Genomic DNA, 21,263 nt, shown 5'->3' with positions numbered 1-21,263 from the left:
ACCCCCACACCCCAAAACGCCTGTGATGTGGTGCTCACCCGTATATTTTTCAACGATAAATGCCCACAGGTTTCCTGCACTCTTTTTTCAGCATTTAGTTTAGTATGAGAATGTTTGAACTTTTGTGTTTATGACTGATCCCCAACAGAGCTTTCACTGCTGTAGCTGCATGTTTGTCACACAGCTTAAAATGATTCACACACAGTCTATTTTCTTCCTCCGGTGGCCTGCCGTTTAGTGGGAGCATGATGGTAGCTTTTTTTGTTTGAGTGGTCACCACCAGGCTATCATCACCGTTAGGAACAGAAACGACAGTAGGGCTGAAAAGGCCAAAAAAGATCCAAGCAGCAACACCAAAAAAACACCACAAACTTATGGTTTAGAAATTTTAAGAGCAGATTGAAGACTACAAAGAGATAAAAGAGAGGTTCAGGAAAAGCAACAGCATTGCAACAGTTTTTTTCCTCTATTTGTAGGCAAACTGAGCTAAATTCAAATATTAGTATGCTATTCAGGGAGAGGTTAAGCAGACAGGCTACCAGATTACATATGTTACGCTTTTCACCTAGCAGCTTAAAAACAAAAAGTTAAATCCTGTCAATAATCATCACATTTATAAAATAGAAAAGACGTTTTCGTCTCAGCACACGGAGAGCACTGATATTTATTCAGCAGGACATTAATTGGTGTATAAATTGTCTGTTATTTCTATTTTTAGTCTGCTTTTTGTTCACTTCCTGTTATTTTTAAATTATTTCTCCCATATGCATTTTATTTAGCTTGCTTCCTGCATTTGCTTCACACCTGTTGTTGTTGATTGCTTTTGGATATTTGATCCTTATTTTGTTCCTGGGCTCTTGACATGCTGACTAGCAGGTTTTGACCCTTGCTCTCCCAATAAATGTACCTTTTTGCTTTCATCCTTCCTGTTTCCTACTTCTGAGTCCTACATCCCTCAGCTATAACAGGGTGATCACTGATTAGGGATTTTTTGACCAGAGGGTGAAATCTGACGCTTCACACATTTCTTCAGATATACTTTGAATTAACATTTGTCATCAAATGACACTTCTTCACTTCTTTTTTTCACGAGTCAAGAATCAAGGATGCAGCAGCACTGGCTGTTTTGAAATCAATAAAAAAAAGCAGTTGTTTATTGTTAATAGATAATTCATTTTATTTTAGTCTAATAGGTTTTACTATGTGTTCCAATCTCCATTAAATGAAACATCTGGAAGAGTAGAGATGAACCTGCACCCATCGACTGTGTGCAGACACAGTTTGTCAGTTTTTTCTCTTTTCTGCCTGTTTCCCCGCGTCCCACTGCTAGGCACCCCCACCTGCCTGCTTTACTGCCAGTTGCATCATTTGATCTTCTCTGCCCTCCTGCTCACTTGCATCGTGCTCAGTGTGGACACTTTGACTGAGCTTTGTGCTTGATCCCTTTTGTTTTGTCTGAATGCCCTCCAAGTGAACTTGTTTCTGTTTGCTAAACACGGACTTCTACCTTCCTGTCACTGATGGTAGCTATCAAAAATATGAATTGCCCTTGAAAAAATAAAAGATCAACAATCTATCTGCCCAAGCCTTATTACAACAGTTCTCATTGTCCTTCTTTTTTATATTTATGAGATGAGACGAAATTAAATGAGTCATGCTTTTAACTCCATGAGAAGATGACATTGGAGGGTAAAAGGTAAATATTGTAATTAATTTACGGTAACTGACAGGTGCAGTTTTTTGCACTACAAGGCAGAAGTACTAAGCCAAATACAGCCACTGATGTCTTTTTAAATGACTGAAAAATGATCACTTTATGAAGATGATCTTTTGTGGTCCTGCAGAAAAAAATCATGCAGCTCCACACTGTGACAGAGGTGGATTCTGTTACATAAGATCTGCTGCAAATCCAAATCCAAAACGCTCCACAGAGTGTTAAATGTGTAATGATCGGAGTCAGTTGTAAATGGTCATTAACATTTCATTACATTGCATGTCTTTCATCTCTCATGGCGACAGTGCCGTAGTGCTATTACATAACAACCAAATACTTTTATCTTATTTGACTGGCACAATCACGAGCATGTCTTAAGGGTGGAAGTGTGGAGCAAAGCTGCTCCTGAGGAGCATTCCTCTTGCCCTCATTAACAATCAGTATCCTTTGTGACATTTGTCAGAGGGAGGCCTTTAACTACAGCTTATCCATAAGCAGCTGGAATGTATTGCTTGCTTTGGCAAGTTGCTGCAATCTTGAACTCCCAGCAGATGGGTCTGTAGAGGATTTAAGTCAAATGATGCCCTCCTGAGACCATTGACATCTCTGAGCTGTCACTCCTTTACACAGCTCTAAAGAGTCATGGCCTGCTGACTAGAAACATGGCTCCATGATACTGCTTTGCATATACATCCTGTAATGCATAAATTTAACAAACAGCTTTTAATGCCACATATTCTTTCCATGTGACCCAATTTCTTAGTCTGCTGAATCTTGACTTGAAATGCCCATCAGGTCTGTATAACAGGGTTCCCCTGACATGCCTATAAACATGCACATGTCCATGAACACAGCCATTTACTGGAATATGATGTCTGCTCTCAGCAGGCTATCCCTTCCCCCACATCATCACCACCAGGAATAATCTGACTCTTTCAACTCCAAACACATCGAGGCTTTTAGAGATATCAAGTCTAAATCCACATGCTTGGGGGCAGTGAAACGACAGTCTTATTCTGTTAAGTATTGTAATTGAGACAAGTGTGAGGCATGGGTCTTCATTAGTTGATTGGCTGGTAGCCAGAGAGGGAGAAAAATGAGGGGAGGGTAGGAGACATAAAGAATGTCTACAAAGGCAAAGCGGGTGTCTGACTTAACGAGCGTGTCATTTCATTTCACTTGCCTTAACACCAAGCATATCCAGATCATAACTGACTAATTAGCTTGTCAGTGTAAGGGAGGGAACCTAATGGAATACCACTGGAGCTCCAGTGCTGCCACTGTCCGACAGTATCCGTGAGAGCAAGAGCTATGCCGTACCTCTTTACTGATGAACGAGCTTGACAGAGTAACAATGGACCAGAAGAAAATGCCAAAGCTCAGGATGACCTTTCTGTTGAAGCGGTCGCCCAGGTAACCAAAGATGGGAGCTGCCACCATGAAGCTACAGATGAAGACTGTGGAAGGAAAAAAATGAGAAAGCGTTACATTGGTTAAAGTATATGGACAGAAAATTACATGTAATAGTTTGCTTTGAAAGTGTTTTTTAGCAGGGCTGAGCCAACTATTTCAGCTCCCTGGATCACTCATTAAGTCATGACCTGTCCTGATCAACTGTGAGCTAGCAGTTTGCCAGAGACACAGAGAAGGTCTGCCAGAGGACGGCCGCACTCAACTCTGACTGCTAAGGAGAATATCGTATCTCAATTACAGCACTGATGATAAAGCACTGATAAGAAAATTTGCACATGGTTCTGTTTGTGAGGAAAACTGTTGAAGAGGGAGATGCAAATTTATAACTCCAGAGCAGGAAAATCTACCTGTTGAACTACAGCCCCATACAGTCATACAGTAGCCCTTCAGAGAGTCAGATGGAGAGAAAAAGAGACAACCTAAAAAAAGAGTCGGTGAGGAAGATAAATATACCGACGTGTCAGGGTTTAATGTATCACAGCTGGAAATATAATTAAACTAACCAGTTCCAAAACAATTTAAAGCGATACATCCCACACCAGTGCTAATTCTTCCAGAAAGTTTACCTCAGTGGCCTTATGGCCATAAATAATTCTTGATTCTTACAAGTGAACTTATGTCTCAGTAAAACTAACACAAGTGCTTTAAAATATGTATCCCTAATTGCTCCACTGCTGACTGGACAACAAGGCCTCTTTCTTGGGGCTTTTAGTCAATGTCAGGCATGCAAACTGGTCAGGGGTGAAAAAGGTGACAAGGGTACACGGACACACGGCACGCGCGGAAAAGCGGAAACATGAGACGCATTAAGTTGTAAATTATACAAAATATATATTATAAAATATACAATATGTCCCATTTGCATTAAGTAGAGAACAGCTGTGCAGCATAAAGATGAATTTATAGGTACAGTAGGCCTATCAATTGCATTTACTGTACTATTATGTGTTTGATATATAACATCACAGGTCTTCAAAAGCATTTAACTGTAGTATCATACATTTAATTACATTAAATTTAACGAAAAAGTTAGTCCCATGGTCCTTAAATGGATACTACAAGTATGTAGGATTAAAAGTTTAATTAATTACTGCCCCAAGACAGCCTATGCTTAGTACTAGCCTGAACGATAACTCTCCCGACCACTTTCGCGGTCCGCTGTCATTAAACCATGAAAGTGAACGTTTGGCATGCCGAGCCAAACGAGCTCCACGGGAAAAACTTATATCAGCAATTCACTTGACGTACCGCCAGAGACAAATTTGTATCGACAGCTGGCACTCTAACATGAAAAACATTCTCGCGGCAAGCTTAGTTAAACGGCATTTTTTCATGACACTGTAAATTTTGAGACATGCATGCCACGAGCACTACGTAATCCTACATTGTGCCCCTTTTAACTTCGATTGATGGTGCATCATACTGGATGAACACGAGTGCACCTGTAGGCTGTCATCATCAACGGGGGTGTGGGCAAACAGCGAGGGGATGGGGGTCGCACTCTCAAATACGACCTGTGGCAGAGCTCTCCGGACTCTGCATTGATAAACTCACGACGAATGAAACGACCTCCTCAAATGGGCAAAATGTTCCCTTTCCGTGATTATCGGAGGGTATTATGAAGGGGCATACCTCGTTAAAAAGCCAAGTCCGGCGACAATTAAGGTCTCCATTGACATTGGCTAAAAGTATTAGCAAAGCCCTGAACTTGTGTTGGAGGCGCTAGTTAGCCACTCTACAGTTACCTCGAGTAGCACTAACACAAACAGCGTTCTGTGAGGCGGTGAAATATCGAGGAATTGTAGACTATTTCAAGTCTGTTATCAAGACATTTAGCTGACACTTGTATTAAAGACACTATTAAAAGCACATTAATTGATCTAACGACACAATTCGTTATGAAGACTATTTCAGGACATCAGTCAAATTGTAGCATTTTAGCTTCAGAAGTTAACTGTGAACATTAATCCCTACCTGTCCTTGTCGCAATTTCCACCGTGTGGGGTCCGGGGGAATTGGGGGGGGGGGAATTGGGGTCCGGGGGGGGGGGGGGGAAATAGGGGTTCGCCCTCCTCACTTCTGATTGGTGATAGTGCTTCTCTCACACGCCACTCTTGTCAGTCATTTGTTGTCACGAGAAGAGAGCGGCGGTGATAGGTCTAGTGTAGTTTTGAGGTTCACAGTTCCACTCGCTAGTTGACATGCTCACCCCCCCCCCACCCCCCCCCCCCCCCCATTTTTTTTTCTCCTCGGATCTACGCGATTCAGAAGAATGACCCATTTTGATTTCAAAACGGCGAATTTCGCCGAAAGGTGGCAAGTTTGCATGCCTGCAATGTGCATAAGGAGGGCCAGCCTAAACAGACCTGAATATTTTATGCTCTCAAGCGGAGTTTTGTGCCTTTGCAGAGGAGAAAGGGCAGAAATGTTACCCTCGACAGCAGTGAGGGAAGTCGGGGAGGAAGGCTCGAGTGTTTTGACACATCATCGGCATAAACATACAGAGGACAGACTTTTCTCTTCCTCCTCTAGAGATGAGAGGGAGTAAACGAGGTGGGGGGTGTTATATAAGATACAACATCACTGCCCCACAGCTGCTGAGGCCAACTCACAGGATAAGGGACAATAATCAGATTATAGCATAACTGTAGTTTTGAACATGCGATATTCTGGAATGATAAAAGGAAAAAAAATAAACAATGCTTTTTAGAACCCCCCCCCCTCTTTTTTTTTTTAGCAATTGTTATTTAATATAATAGTAAAATCTTTTTATATCACTTTGTTGAAGGTATTCAATTAAATAACTTTAAGCATGCAGCTGGGCACTTGTGCACTGTGCTATATTTATCATTAGTAAACCATGATAATGTGCATTTAGGACTATGTATAACAATAGACCAATGCTGTGAGAGTCTAAAGTTTTGTTATATTTCTTTATAGATCTGAAAAAAAAGACAAAAAGATACTGTAAAAGATGTTTACATTAAAAAAAAGGTAAGGCTAAAAAAGGAGCAGCAAAAGGGACATAAGAACACATCCAACAGCACTTTTGTTTCAGATGAATAGATGAATATTGATTAGTGTTTTTATTCTTCCAATAAAAAGATTAAACAATATATATTCAGCACTGCATAATTAATAGTGTGCATGATAAGGAAATACAATATGACCATCGTGACTGTAATTCTTATTTATACATTTCAAAACAAGCTGTAGACACCAAAACATGTAAAGCAAATGTTTGATTTTTACCATCAACAGCACTTTGAGTGTCTCCAAGTTTCTCTTTAATTACTTCTATAAGAAACACCCATCCTGGTAAAATCCAGTGTGACCTCTTTGTGTCATTTTCGGGAAGGCAAAATCTCATTTAAAAAAAATGTAACCTAAAACCTAATTTAAATCTAATTTGCTTTATTATTCATGAAGTTTGGGTTGTCAGTGGCGCTCAGATTACATTGCGCCAAATGAGTATGTCACATCTCTACTTCTACAACTCCCTGCTCTCCCTCTAGTTGCATGCATTGCTCTTCTTCTCACCCTCTCTGCAGCCTCCATCATGAGCATTTATTTAGCTGCAGTAAGTGCTGCAGGTTTACTGTGTAACGCTAAATGACTCTGATGACTGCTCCCTGCAGATCCAGTTCTCCAGATCTTTACTAGCTCAGCCTGCAGCTACAGCACTGCTCAAGATATCCGTGCTCACACGCACAAGCACACATAAAGGGGGATGCTGTGTACACTGGAGATAAGATGAGGGAGAAGTCCACAATCATCCGCCACCAGCTGTCAGTCACTGTTTAGCAGCTTGAAAAAAGCACATGTCCTAGTATGTTTAAGTGGCCAATTTTAAGTCATTGCCTAAATCCCACGGAACCATCCCTATGTCAATGGGTCTTATCAATAATAACTTGTTGATTACATGGACCATCTTCTTAAGGCACATTATCACATCTTAGCAATATCAGCACATTCAACTGAAGTGAAGTCTCGACGGCCCACTTAAACTCATTAAAAAAAAACTAATGTATCAGTTTTCCACGTGATTTATCTTCAGTGTAAGGAAAGATGATGATACTAAAGAGAAAACACCACTCTTTGGTACCAGGCTGCAGAACTTGGCAAATATACAGCAAAACAAATATCAAAAACATCTAAAGTGAAAATGTACAGGGATGGATTCAACTTCCAAATAAGCATTTTTAAAGAACCTGCTTTGAACTGCAACAGAGAGACATGATGGTGATTTCATTACTTGGCAACAGGGAAGAGGGATGTTGTCAGTTTGTTTATTTTAAGCTGATAGAAGATACATCCTTCCAGAGAATTAGTTAGTTTCAATCTAAACAAATTCTTTGTAGATGAAATCAACAAATAGACTGAGATCAGGTGAGGCTGTCTAGTTCTCACCTCAGTAAAACATGTATGAGAAAAAATATGACAAGACACAGTAAATACAGCATTTCTCCATTGCACTTTACTTTGTTGCTTTCCTGTAAGTAATCTTAGTGATCCAAAACACCTGCTGTCACTGAGACCGGATGCACACTGTTATGATGTACAACCTTTAAGGAAGTTCATCTGCTATCAGGAATTATCCTGTCAAGGCAAATACTGCCTATAAAGTGTTACTCCTCTACTGAGGGCTGCAAACCCACAAGGGTCAAAACAATGACATCTATCATACTTAAAACAATTACTTCCTTCATGACTCATTTTGAGAGACCAGATAGTTTAAAATAAATGCTACTGCTGTGGTTATTTATGGGATTATACTAAGATAAATAATAAAACAACAACAGCTTAACATAGACTGTTATGGCTGCATTAGAGTGTTTAAGATGTGTTTGGCAAGCTGGTTCCATACAAACCTTGACTAACAATAAGCTGTCACAGGCAGCAAGTCACACCCAAAACTCACACCAGACCAACCAAATTTCAAGTCTTAATAGGAAAACCTTAAATATGCATGTAATTTTTTTGATGTTGCAACTCATTTTGAGATCTTAAATGTCTAATTTACCCTGAAAAAAGGGTAACTCTTCCATTTTGATGTGGCATACAGATGTGGCACACAATAAATATCTCTTGAATATGAATACGGTTAGCTATCACTTCAGAACCATCAGAGCAAAACTACTTATCCCATCAATATTGACCATTTATCATACATTTTTTACTTTATGGAAAACAAAACATCACAATGAATGATAATGTTTTTTGTTGTTTTCCAGGAAATGTTATTCCAAAAATTTCGCTCGGATCTTGTGTTATTATGAGACAATGACGGCACAGCATAGCCATGCACCTCTGAGGAAAGTGACTCAACTGTAGACTGGAACTTAACAAAGCTCTACAGTATCAGCTCTGCCTGACATCCTGCCTTTATCATTAGGCTTACGTAACATATTCCCTGCTATTAGCTTGACAAACACACATTCCACCCTTTTAAAACCACTGTTTACTTCCTCTCAGGACGTGGGTAATTGAAAATTCCACACAAGCAACGTAAGTTAAGAAATCTGTTGTGTCGTTAATTAATGTCAAAGACGTGCGAGTGTAAATGCTATAGTAGAATCCGAAGAATTCAGGAAGGATTTACTGTGACCATACAAAGTTGTCTGAACTATTCAGCGTAATGTCACCTCTCTGACTACAGGGAACTCTTTGAGAACATTCTTACAGAACTGATTTTGTATTTTAAAGCTTCTTTAGAGCACTAATAACTTAATCATTGTTTCTTCTTTTCAGGTATATTCTCTCTTTGCACCAAGATTTTGACTCGAGCACCTCTCCTGAATTCTGTACTTCTGACAAACAAAGAATACTGTAAGATGTATTTTCAGTTTCAATCATATCTCATGTAGGAGTGCTAAACCTGTTCTGATGACCTTCAAATTACAAATGAGATGCTGCATTCCATAGTCTTAGGACATTCCCGTAAGAGGACTGTGTGAATCGGTGAGAATTCTGAAAGCAGACTCAATTTACAGGTATAATGGAGACAATGAAGTCTGGTATCTGGTACAAGCATAACAGTACTGTATTTTACAGTGACGTTAGTCACAGGTTAATGTTGACGTGTACCTGTTTACTCATTCAGGAGGGGCAGCAAGAAGTAAAAGGAGAAGACATACGATCGGGGAGCTTCACAGCTGAAAGAAATTAGATTCAAATAAAATCTATAAATGGTATTGTGTATGTCTTGACATCATTATCATCACCCGTCATAATGTATTATTTCTCAGCTTTAGCCGCACCTTATGAACCTGTTAATAAATAATAAAGCAAGATTCACAGCAGTCCTCTTTAAATTGAAGTGTATTCTAAGAGTACTTTTCAGTTTGTCTAATTATGCATCATCTTCATCACTGGATAAAACTCAGCTCAGAAACTGGAGAGAAAAAAAAACAGAAAAAGCTGCACGTAGAACCCGTGAACCTACACTCCTCTCCACCACATGCCACACTGAGGGAGACTAGAAACACCGGACATCCAGCCCTCGCTTTGATTGACCAGCAGAACAATACCTCTTGGGATGACTCACTCTCCACGATTCAATGCCAGTGTGGATCGTGCATTAGGAGGAGATGAAGACACACAGACGTTGTGTGCGTGTGTGTTTGTGTGTGATTGATATTCAATGAGAATGAGAAATGAGACATTTCCCAATAAAACACAGGATTCCCCTGAACAGAGCACCTGTGAGGCTCCACATCCGGCTGTGGGATGCCAAATGCTCAGCAGCCTTTTTGATCCCCTACTTTAGTCAAGAAAAAAAAAGTGCCATTCAGCCGCTTATCTTGCTGGATGTGCGATAATCCGCATTTCTTTTGATGTTGATTTGCTCTGATTAAGTCTGAGCAAGTTAAGATAAAGGTGCTGTAAATACAGTCAGGCTTAATCCCTCAGCGGTGCAGGTGTTCACAGAAAGTGCTTCTTGGAGGATCTCTAAGCCTCAGATTCAACTTTTAAAATAAATGCAATTTGTCAGTGATCCTGCTTGGAAAATAAATCAGCTCTTTATTCAACATAGAAATGAAACAAGATAGACTTTCGTCATGCTGCTGCGACAGAATGCAAAATAGATTCACATGCATTGCAGGTAGAAGCTGAACAAAGGGCAAAACAAATCCAGTCCAACAGCACTTGTTACCCATATATCATTTCATTCACTGCCCCAAGTTTGTTTGAGATCTGAACATTTCCCACAGTGTCTGAAGGTACCGTCTCTCTTGCAGCTGTGAAACCTGACATTCAGGACAGGCCGTCTTACTACGGGACACCAGTTTGACTAATCTGCATGTCCGTCAGCTGCCAGAGACCAAATTAGAAGAACCAGAGAGGCAGATTCTCTCTGCAGGTTTGTACATGTCTGCAGCAAAAGGCGTTGTCATTTGGTCACATAAAAAGCGCCGCTGAGTGTTACTTTGACCTGTCCACTGTGGATGAGATGTGTGTCTGGGTGTCAGCACTTAACGCCGCACAAACACTCAGCTTCTATAAATACAACTGCCGTCCTCCGTGTGTGTTGACTCGCCTCCACCTTTGTGCCTCTGCCCTTTTCATCATTGCACTTGCTGTGACTAGAGGTATTTGAGTTGTCTGTTCGGAATAATATTACTTCTTTTGTCATACTGATAATGCTAAGTAGCTAGTTTTATAAAGACGGGAAGGATAGACTGTTACTGAAGTTATGTAAGAGGTGGTGCCTCACAAGGCTATATGCATATTTGGAAAAAAAAACAAATAAATCCAATAATCTAGGCGATTATGTTGTTGCTATTTTTGGTTGACAGCTCTGTGTGTCACCATAGAGAGCTAGTGACTCACCTAACTCATGCTAAATATTTTTGTCATTCAAATATAAGGTGAGAACCACAGTGATATACCTTTAAGATTACTAGTTCACACACTGTGTGGAGAGCACTGCCTTTGCTGGAGAATAACAACAGGTAGCCCAGCCCTGCATGCCAAAGATGTCATCACACACAGAATAGAGCAGGCACTCCAGCCATATTTAACTTTCTCAGAGGTCTGTTGCACAGATGTTTTAATTTAAACTGGCCAAAGCAATGTGCGCTTAAAACTACTGAAACAAGATCAAAAGAAGGTAAAATGAAGGAATCTTTCCATAATATTGGACGTCCACTTCTGTGTACTTTGCCAGAGAAGCTAACCTGCAGTCTGTAAAAGGGTCCTGATTAAAGCCAGCCATGCACATTCATGTACACAATAAAGTACTTGAAGTTTTGTGACATATCAGGGAACAGCTGATATATTCCCAAGTAAATGTACGATATAAATAATTATGGAAGGAAAAGGAAGAGTATCAGTTTAACAACAGCTTCAGCAAACTATTTAATTTGAGCTAATGATAGAATCTTTCTTCTCAGTGTACAAGTATCTTGTTTAAAATTCATCCTCTTAATTAAACAATGCTTCATGTGCAATTACAGTGACAGAAAGCTTCGAATAACAAGATTAATCTATACTGTACTGTAGTCTTGACACTTACCAAGTTGTTTGACCAATAACTGTTTGCACTATCTCTACTATATAACACGAACTCTAATCCTGTTTACGAGAGTTACTGGCCTCATAAAAAGCTACTGTATATTCATATGGAGGAGGGTTTACATTGTCTGCTTGGCTTGAGCTTTAGTAAAAAAATTGGAAAAAAAATTGAAAAAAAGAGTGTTCTATTGATGTTCTGCTGAATAAAACCAAGTGGATTAAAGGCTGCATTTAAACCAAAGCGCTTATCATTTCCGTATGGACTATTTACTGGCATGCTCACTCAGAGATGATTGGCTAATGCTGTTTGGACGGCAAATGGATACCTGAAATACTTCAGTGATGAAATGTTGTACTTTTCCTACTGATCACATGCTGATGTCTGTTTATAGATTGATAATAACCCAAGTGTTTCCCAATTTTCTGATCTTGAGAAATCCTGCCGGCATTAGCTGAGCTAAGGGTGTCCAGCGGGGCCCCATGAGGGTAGTTTTTTTCGTTCAGGTGTGCAGCAGGAGCGGCAGTTTTCTTTTATCCACTAATGATTTATAGGATTGCCTTTGGAGGGTGTAGCACATAACTTTGGTGTGACTATGACACCAGAGCCGACCAGTGTGTCACACTGAAACTCAGACATTCTCATGCATCACGTTTCTGCCTCCTGGATTGCCCTTTCGTGTAGAGCCCCAAATATTTCTGCATTCCTCACATTTCTGGTCACCGCTAATTCTCTAAACAACCCCTCAGTTCGGATTTCACATATCTGCAATACCAGCACGGCTGTTTGTTCAATAATTGGCATATGCAGCCTGGGAAATACCCGTGCACTGTGTGTCAAACTCAGCATCTAATTCCTGTCACTGAGCTCTTCTTGCTTTAATGCTACTTTAATTCCCTTCTTATTTCATTGAGTCTTTCAGCCTCTCTGAGCGCTGATAGCTTGTCACTGCAGCCACAGCAAACCTTTCTACTACCTGCTCAATGTGAGAGCTGCAGCTGGGGAGAATTACACGCTGCTACAAATACCAGCCCGCTTGGCAAGACTGCATTGGAACCTCATCTTTTGCAGATTACCAGCACATATCACATGCAAACACACCTGGTCAGAATGAAGAAAGGAGCTTGCTTCTCCTGATAAACAAAAGGGGTACCTAGATGGGAATTCTGTTAAGTTCCAAACTGCCATCCAGACTGCAGCATTAAGAAAAATATTCAGATATTTTCTTTACTGGTTTCCTTTCCTGTGGCTGGTGAGATGGCACCGAGCTGAAATCCACAGCACTTGAGACACAGTGAGGAGTTTTTCTTTCCTACCATTTCCTGCAGTAACTACAGGAGCAGCCGACTTAATGACAAGGTCCAAACTGAAATGACAGAGTGCTCTGCTTGTCTGTGTTTGCGTTCTTGCATGCTACCCTTGTATTGGGACTAATGGAACATGAAAACTGGAGCTGTCACATACAAACGTGCACATATATCTTACACAAATTCATGGTCTTTTTAAAGCGAACGAAAACAGAGCAAGCGGCAGCTTTATCTCTGACCTTGACAGGACGAAGTACAAATGAATGGAGCACATGTGTAGCACTAGGAGGGGTGGGGAATGTGTGTTCTTAATTGATCTGTTGGTGTCACTCAGAGCCGCAGGAGAGGAGCAACCTGCTGTAGCAACAATCGATCAGTTCTCATCTTTGTTGGAGAATCAGGAAAAAAGAAACTGAGACAGACTCTTGTTGCAATAAATGCTTGATCGCAATCTCTTTTTCCAGATTTGTGTGTTTGTGACACAAAACTCCCACCTCTCATTTGTTCTCATTCTCAATCCCACCTCTCATTTGTTCTCATTGTTAATCATACCTTCAATTTGTTTGGGCAGCTTCTGTCATGCTTAAAAATAAGAAGCAATTAAAGGTCTGATACAACATTTACAGGTAAAATATTTGACAACATCCTCGCGAAATTGGCCTGAAAGGCCTGCTTGGATTTAGAGCCCTATTAGTCAGTCAAGAGGAAGTGAAGGGGACAGAGATGGGGTACAGGATGCCAATCATCACCCAACAGCTGCCTCCCTGGAAGACATGGCCTATAAAAACAACCTGAGATGGAGGAATAGATGCACAGCACTGCAACAGCAATGCATCAACGGGTCATCGTTCTATTCTCGTCGCAGCAGGAGAGGGGGCTGCTGAACACCATTGCAATGTAATAACTCAGCTTTGAGAATCAGTTTTGGAGAATATTAAACCACGCTACCATGCAAGAGCAAAGGGAAGAAGTCACAGGTGGCTCTTTCTTCTCCCCTCATGTCTCCTTTGGCCTCTAGCTCCTATAAGGTGTGAGCAGGAGCGACAACAAGGCAAGAACAGCTGCCAAACTGCTGAAAGAGAGGGGAGAGGTACCAAAGGATACCATCGAGGGCAAGAGACAAAATAAGAGCAGCTGTGACAGGCCAAAACAGCTGATCAAGCACTGATAGCTCAACTTCCCACTGTGCGAAAGGAAATCAGAGAGGCATACATTAGAGATGTTGACTGACACTGACCATAAACTTATACCATACTCTTGGTCACATCTCACAGTCCGAGTGCAGCATGATGCAGACTTCCTGTGGTTGAAGCTCAGAGCTTCAATGTGTTCATTATAAGTCTAATGTGTTAGCAGAGCTGAAGCCATTAGTCTCACAGAGAAACTATGGCCTCATTCCTTACAGCTCAGCATGCTAGCAGGCAGACTGACACCCTGTCAGTTGGAGTGTGTATGTGTGTGCGAGCTGGTTTCGTGTTTCAGACAAGGTGGGCAGCCACACACAGAACAGACATAGGCAGTTTGCGAGCTGTTTTGACCAGAAGCTCCAGATTAAGCCACCAGTCCACTGTACATCCAGACTGACCCCAACAACTCTGCTTCCATGCTTAACCACCTATGGATGATTATTATGCCAGCCTCCATTATGAGAGATAATTCAACCCATTTTGACTTTTAAAAAAATTTGCCTTGAAGCACTTGAACACAATGACGATAGTATGTTACCAGGAGGAAAAAAAGTGTTCTCTCAGATTTCTCAGTCTAGTTAACAAAAGGGCTAAAAACTCCCTCCCGAACTAAAAGGTAATACCATCCAGGTGAGCCTTTCTCCCCCTTCCTCTCTTCCATTAACCTTCCATTGCCCTCCGTATCCTCAGGCCTCTTCACAGCCGTGTGAACGCCACTCACTTCATATAGCCACTACCTGAGGGCCATTCACACACGGGACCTGTCATTTCCAGTCGGAGAGTCAAGTTAAAGCTGTCCTGGTGTTCTGACGGGTCTGCTGAGCTCAGGTAAGAACACCTCAGCCTGTCAAAGGAAAAGGCCGGAGAACTCCAATCTCAAACAGCCTGCCTCTAAGCTGACCTGACTGAAAGCTATGAACACTTCAACCCATTAGAGGGATGAGACGTCAGAGCCTCAGGCAGTAATGACACATGTGCACAAACGCACACATGTACAACAGGAATGAGCACATACCTCTAGTCAATTTGAGTTGTGTAAGCTGCTTTTGAAATCATCAGTGTTGCCACATAACAGAAATAACTGGTGCAGCGGAGGCTGAGCTCACCACAGGGTATTTTCCTTGTGTTGTTCCTCAGTGAGTAAACCCCAGTTAACACCAGCACGTGCCTAAAGTTGAATTAAAAACATAAATGTTGATGCTGTTGTGGAGAGAAAATCGTACAAAGAACTTGAGCCACCCCTTATGGAGGGATGAATCCTCCCCAGAGGATCTCAACCTCAACATTATTGAAGCAGTGTGGGATCATGTTGACAAGAGAACGAACAAAAGGCAGCCGACATCCAAAGAAGAGCTTTGGGATGTCCTTCAAGAAGCCTGGAGAACTATTCCTGAAGACTACTTAAAGAAATCGCAATAATAAAACGGTTCAGGCTGCGTTAAAGAGTTTCACTAAATTGCTGCACCTGTTTCCTATTTTTCTGGAATTATATGAAAAATTATGGGTGGCTCAAGACTTTTGCATAGTACTGTAGGAGCAAAAAATAAAATGCTGTAGGTCTAAGAGTTTCTCCAGAGCTTGGTAAGGATAGTATTTCCTAAAAGCAAACAATTTGTCAGTAGCCTCTGGATATGGGAAATTTCTCATTCCTATAGGTCACATCAACAGCCAAGGAAAAGAGTTGACACTATTCCTTTCTAAATTTCATGAAGTGGTAATAAATCAGTCCTGTGTTTATTCTATCACTTGGATCTTGCAGTGTGTGGTCAGTTTGACCTGGCAGCAGAGAATGAGCAAAAACCTCCACACATACAACGCCCACTGCCTGTAAAACACCTACGTTGGCAGTTTGTGTTCCCAGGTGGATGAGAGCTGCCAGGGCAGAGGAAGGAGAAAAGGCAGAATAAGCGTGGTCCACAGGTGATCACAGAGGCAGGGACTGTTCCCCCCAGAGAAGGAAGTTGGGGGTGAGGGACACCGGATGTCCAAACTGTAAACATATTCAGGAGCACACTGAGCTGTGACTCTCCCGTCCAGTACTCAGATTACGTCATCCTCCTCACCTCTTCTTCACACCTAAACTCCCAGTCTGCACCCACCCGCCCTCGCAGCTCAAAGCCCCGACACCAGCATTCCTCAGATCAGTGTGAGAAATAGATCGCCTGGGTATCAGGGGCCAAGTGGAGTCCAGACCATGACAGAGCCAGGAAACCAAACACACAGAAACTCTTTTAGTCTGGCCTCTTCGCTGCCTGCAAATGCAAACGTGCAGAGGATAAATCAGGTGTATATGCAAGTCGACTACACTCTGTGTGTTGTTAAGTGTGCATGAACCTGTGGCAAAGTGGCTGCGCGCATAACCGAAGTAATGAGCCAGTGCAAACAGAATTAACAGTCAAACACCGTTAACAGTTTCCTGTTTCTTGTTAAAGGTTCAGACACACGTGCAGGTCGAAGCAGACATCACCTGCACATGATGAGTGAGTACTGAGTTATGCAGGCTTCACGCTGACTGAAAAAAAAGGCCCCACTTACTAGAGTCAAATAAAATCTATGAGAAAAAGTATGAAAAAGAGATATGAAATATATGTTTTTCACCATAAAATCAGATTAGTGTTGGTAGAAATTAGATTTGGAGGTGAACAAACATCTTCCCTGAAACCACATCAGAAATGGCAACACCTATTTCTTTTTCCAGCTGGATATTTTTGCCCTTAACCCACCACTCAACCAAAGCAAGCTTAGGAAAACCAAGTGAAATAGAGGAAAACACTGGGCTGTATTCTTCCCCCCACAAACCCAAACCTGCCTGCTTACCCTCAATGGTACTTTGTGTGCAAGTTTGTTGGTGTTTAAATGAGTCTGAGCGCAAACGGTCCTGTCCTCCAATAACAGGGCTTTGCAAGGTATTCTCCCTAAAAGGTGAATTCATTTAGGGTACTGAATGCTGCAGGAAACCCTGCCCCAAACCAAAGTCGTCAGACTCTCTGGATTCATACATACAGGGGCTGTGTTTTCCTCTGTGTTGACCGGCCCGCTGACGCTGCTGTGAGGAAATGCTGCTCCCTAACATGAGCCAGCCTGTGATACAGTGGTGTTGAGTGAAACTCAAGAGGCTTCATTTTCAATATTTGTTAGATCAACAAGACTTTTTTATGTTTTGGTTTAACAGGTTTATAGAAATTAGAGGCAAGACAGCAGAGACTACTTAATGTGTTCATATGAGAAATCTTCACATAGTTTCTGTTTTAATCCTAAAATTAAGGGAATCCTCATGTCAGGGAGGAGTAAGATTAAAGGTATAAGTCGAACCAGTAGCAGGTTTATCATTTTAATGAACATCATAATACATACCATCTGTAAATTGAGCTCTTAATGAATTTGTCAGAAACCCCTTTTTTGTTTGCGTGTAGAAACTGAAAAACCTGGCAGCCATGTGTGTTTTTAACAGCTTTTACAAAGGCTGAGATCAGAAGGCAGCTGGGGTAACAACCTCTGCTTTTTCACTGCACCATTCATTTATATTCCGAGTTAAATAGAAATTACTGTCAGCACACAGAGAATATGCTCAGGTGTCGAGCTCGCCTGTGTAATTATGGGATTAAAGGCTATTTACCTGTTTGCAACAAGCCGATTCCACTGTCAGATACGTTGAAATGCCGCTGGATGTCAAGCAGAACACCTGCAAACAGGAAAAGCACAGGGAAAACATAAATGTGGATTCACACAGGCTCTGGCACACTGAGGTTTATCTGACTTACACCTTAATTAATTTGGCTCTATGAAAGTCTTCTGTGGCTTGTGATAGCTGGGCATAATAGAAAGACGGTACTCTGAGGCTGTCATTCCCTGAAGAGCGAGTAAGTGCGCTGTTGGCTGCCATACAGCGTTAAACTAAAGTAAAGGCTGCACAGATTCCACCTCTGGGTGTTATGTATGAACAATTCTTGGAATGAAATCGCTAAACACATTTTCTGTGACAAAATCACTTCATAACACACACACTTTCTCCATCATTAAATTCTCACTGGCTCTTTCAAGCAGCTGGGGGCTGGTAGCGGAGACACAGTAAGTTTCCTTTTTTACCCTTTTCTTTTTAACAGATGACACTACAACCGACTGCGTGTAGTCAATATATCAGCCGGCTCTCGCCACTCACGCAGACATGCTCTTCTAACATCTCACCGCAGTGAGAAACCAGAAGGTTCTTTGAAGATGTTTCAGGCATGTTACTGTAACCCAAGCGTTGCAGGGCAGGAATGAGATAAATCCACAAACAGATACCTTTAATGAATAGCACCGCATGTCTGGCCAGGCCATGTGAACCACTGAATATCTCCCCATCACAACATTATAATTTCTGTTCACTACAAGAAGAAATTTCATAAACTTTTTAACACATCATAAACGTAAGAAGATCAAGATGAAGAAGATCAGAGTAAACAACAACCCTTTATGGGTCTCTTGCAATATAAAGTATCAGTAAACAAGTTGCAGCAAGTCTCATGAAAGTCTCATGAAATCCTCTTGAGGAGCTTAAAAGTTTTATTTTCAAGTTGAAAAGAAGAGAAGGAAGGAATTATATTTATAAATAAACCCCTGCAATACAAACAAGAAGTGCTGTGCTTGGTAGTGCAACTGAGGCTGGGTCCAGCTCATAAAAATTAAACAGAAACTTGACTAACATGCTGAGAGGCTACCTGCCTCTGGTCTGTCTGCTTAACTCCTGTTCCCAGCAGACCACCTTCACCACCATAACCCGGCCATGAGACTAGTGTATCTGAGTCCCTGTAACTTCCGAATGTCCTGGTAGAGTCAGGGATAGTGACAAGAAAGATTACAGCCAAGTTGCATTACTGTACAAAATGACTGTCATTTTTCGTGTGGTTTTCAACAGATAGAGGCGGCGTGCTTCAAAGTTGGTGCGATGCAGAGACAGGTACGTCAGATTCCTGTAAGCTGAGTCAAACCACCTGCTCACATTCCCGCATTACAGTCAGCATATTTGTTCAACTATTACACTAACGGCGCTTCTTCCTCTTAACTAATGACCTAACCTAAATGTGCATGCATGCAACTCATCACTTGGTTTCAGTTGAACCATAAACAGTTTCACTTAAGGAGGAAAATCGGACAAAGTGTGGTTAGTGTATTGCGAAGACATGACATAATCCAAAGCCAGTCGAAGTTAAATCAGAATCAGAACATCATCTTTATAAGTTTAGTTAACTTCTGTGTCCAAATGAAAACTACAATAAAAGGAGGGCTTAGGTTATATGGCATCCAGCAATCAGAAACAAATGAAGAAAAAACATGTCAGGTTGTCAGCCCTGCATGCACTTGGCAGACACAATGGCTATGACAGTGATTCTGCCCCCCTGTCGAGTCTGTCAAATGCAGCAAAAGTGTTCACAGGAGCACAGTACAGTTACTCTGCAGCTGTACTTGAATTAGCCTCGACTACACACACACACCCACACACAAATACACCTACACACACACCACACACCATGCTGTGAGGGGGATTCCTAGACCAGATGGTGGAGCGTCCCTCCTGGACAGAGTGTGCATGTCTGAGCCACACCCGTCTACACTTACTGCCCATTTATCAGACAATTAATGAAGGTAGAGTTAGCAGAATATTCTAAACACAGAGCTGAAAATATTACACGAACAAGAGTTACGGCTGCTGATAAAAATGCTATGAGGACAAGATAAGATATTCAAAACATGGAGGTAGTTGTCATGCTGTCACGGCATGCAGACAACATCCCGTGTTCCAGCGCTTACATTTGAATAGGAGATGGAAGTCAGATTAAAGCAGAAGTGTGGTGTGTTCTATGAGATTTGAGTGCAATGAGCTGTGTAATGAACTGTGCTAATCTGTAGGGGATTATAGAGAACCAGCAATGTGTTTGTGTAGCAGCCCAAAGCAGCTATCACCTCTACTCTTATTGTGGCCTTTAAATACCTTGAATTCAAACTTGAAACTTTCCTCTTTCCTGATGATCAGCAGTTCTCCCCTACATTTTCCCTTCCTAAATCTTTCAGCGATTGAGGAGCGCCTGGTTTAGTTGCTATGGCAATGCTGTATGTGTGCTCAAAGAGATAAAGGTCAAGAGACCACAAAGGAGGTGAGTTTTTCAAAGGTTCAAACTAATCTAATCTTTCTATCCAAAAGGGTTGGATCTTTTTAATCTAAAGAATCTTCAGACTGAATATGAACACAGACATTTGAGAGTTTTCTCACAACCTGCCTGAGACACTCCTAAATTCTCACTGTAACATAACAGCAGCAGCTGTGAAATGAGCGATATTTCACCTTATGGCAACATAAACGAGCACCACCCCCAAACATTACACAAATAGCCCCACTGATACTTTAAACTGAGCAACATTAATGAGTTTCACAAGTCTCGGGCCTCAAGGGTGTCTGTGAGCCTCGGTGCATGATGCCAAAGAAGGAAACATCGCAGGAATGTGGATCTTCCAGACAGTACACAATAATACCTGCTGCTTCCATCTCATTATCAAGGTAGTCAAGGTAGTTCAGAGTAGCAAGCCACTCCCTCCCTAACATACTGTATACTCCTCTGATACAATGAAAATGCATTTTAAAGAAGTGGGTTGACATTGAATTAACATTACGCTCGCTTAGTTCGCTCTTTGCTACTGACATATTTTGTGATGTCACATTTATGTGTCCTTGACACTTAAAGGCTTCTTTCATGAATTTATTGTGATGCTAAACTGACTGAAGATATCACTGTATTTAGCTGTAGTTGGGCCGTGCAGTTAAAAATACAGAGCTGACACAGCGTCGGGGGCAGTGCGGAGCTGACACTTATTCCACCCGCTCATAAAGTCTGCCTTTATGACCAGTGTAGCTTTAGAAGAAATGACTCAAATTGGTGAACGTTAACATGCCACAAATGGAGCATTCAGAGTCATGAATGGTGAATGATCATTCTTAGATATGAATAGTACTTTTTGTAGGCTGCCACTAGACTGTTGACTCACTGTGCAAACTAAATAAATCTAAATTAAAACAGCTCCAGTAACACGAG

The 21,263-nt window shown here is 41.5% G+C and overlaps 1 protein-coding gene across 2 annotated transcripts in view; it reads right to left on the bottom strand.

The window, feature by feature from the left end:
- spns2 (SPNS lysolipid transporter 2, sphingosine-1-phosphate) overlaps positions 1-21,263 on the bottom strand; it is a 63,478-nt gene that overhangs the window by 26,784 nt on the left and 15,431 nt on the right. For both annotated transcript variants that reach the window (XM_075486438.1, XM_075486437.1), the window contains exons 2-3: positions 17,813-17,878; positions 3,035-3,171 (exon numbers count right to left, since the gene is read on the bottom strand). In XM_075486438.1, the coding sequence (XP_075342553.1) occupies positions 3,035-3,171; positions 17,813-17,878 (203 nt within the window). The remainder of the gene's footprint in view (positions 1-3,034; positions 3,172-17,812; positions 17,879-21,263) is intronic.

The sequence above is a fragment of the Odontesthes bonariensis genome, chromosome 16 (genome assembly GCF_027942865.1).
Source record: "Odontesthes bonariensis isolate fOdoBon6 chromosome 16, fOdoBon6.hap1, whole genome shotgun sequence".
Taxonomy (NCBI): domain Eukaryota; kingdom Metazoa; phylum Chordata; class Actinopteri; order Atheriniformes; family Atherinopsidae; genus Odontesthes; species Odontesthes bonariensis.
The sequence above is the reverse complement of the archived record's forward strand: the minus strand, read 5'-3'. Positions and strand labels throughout refer to the sequence as shown.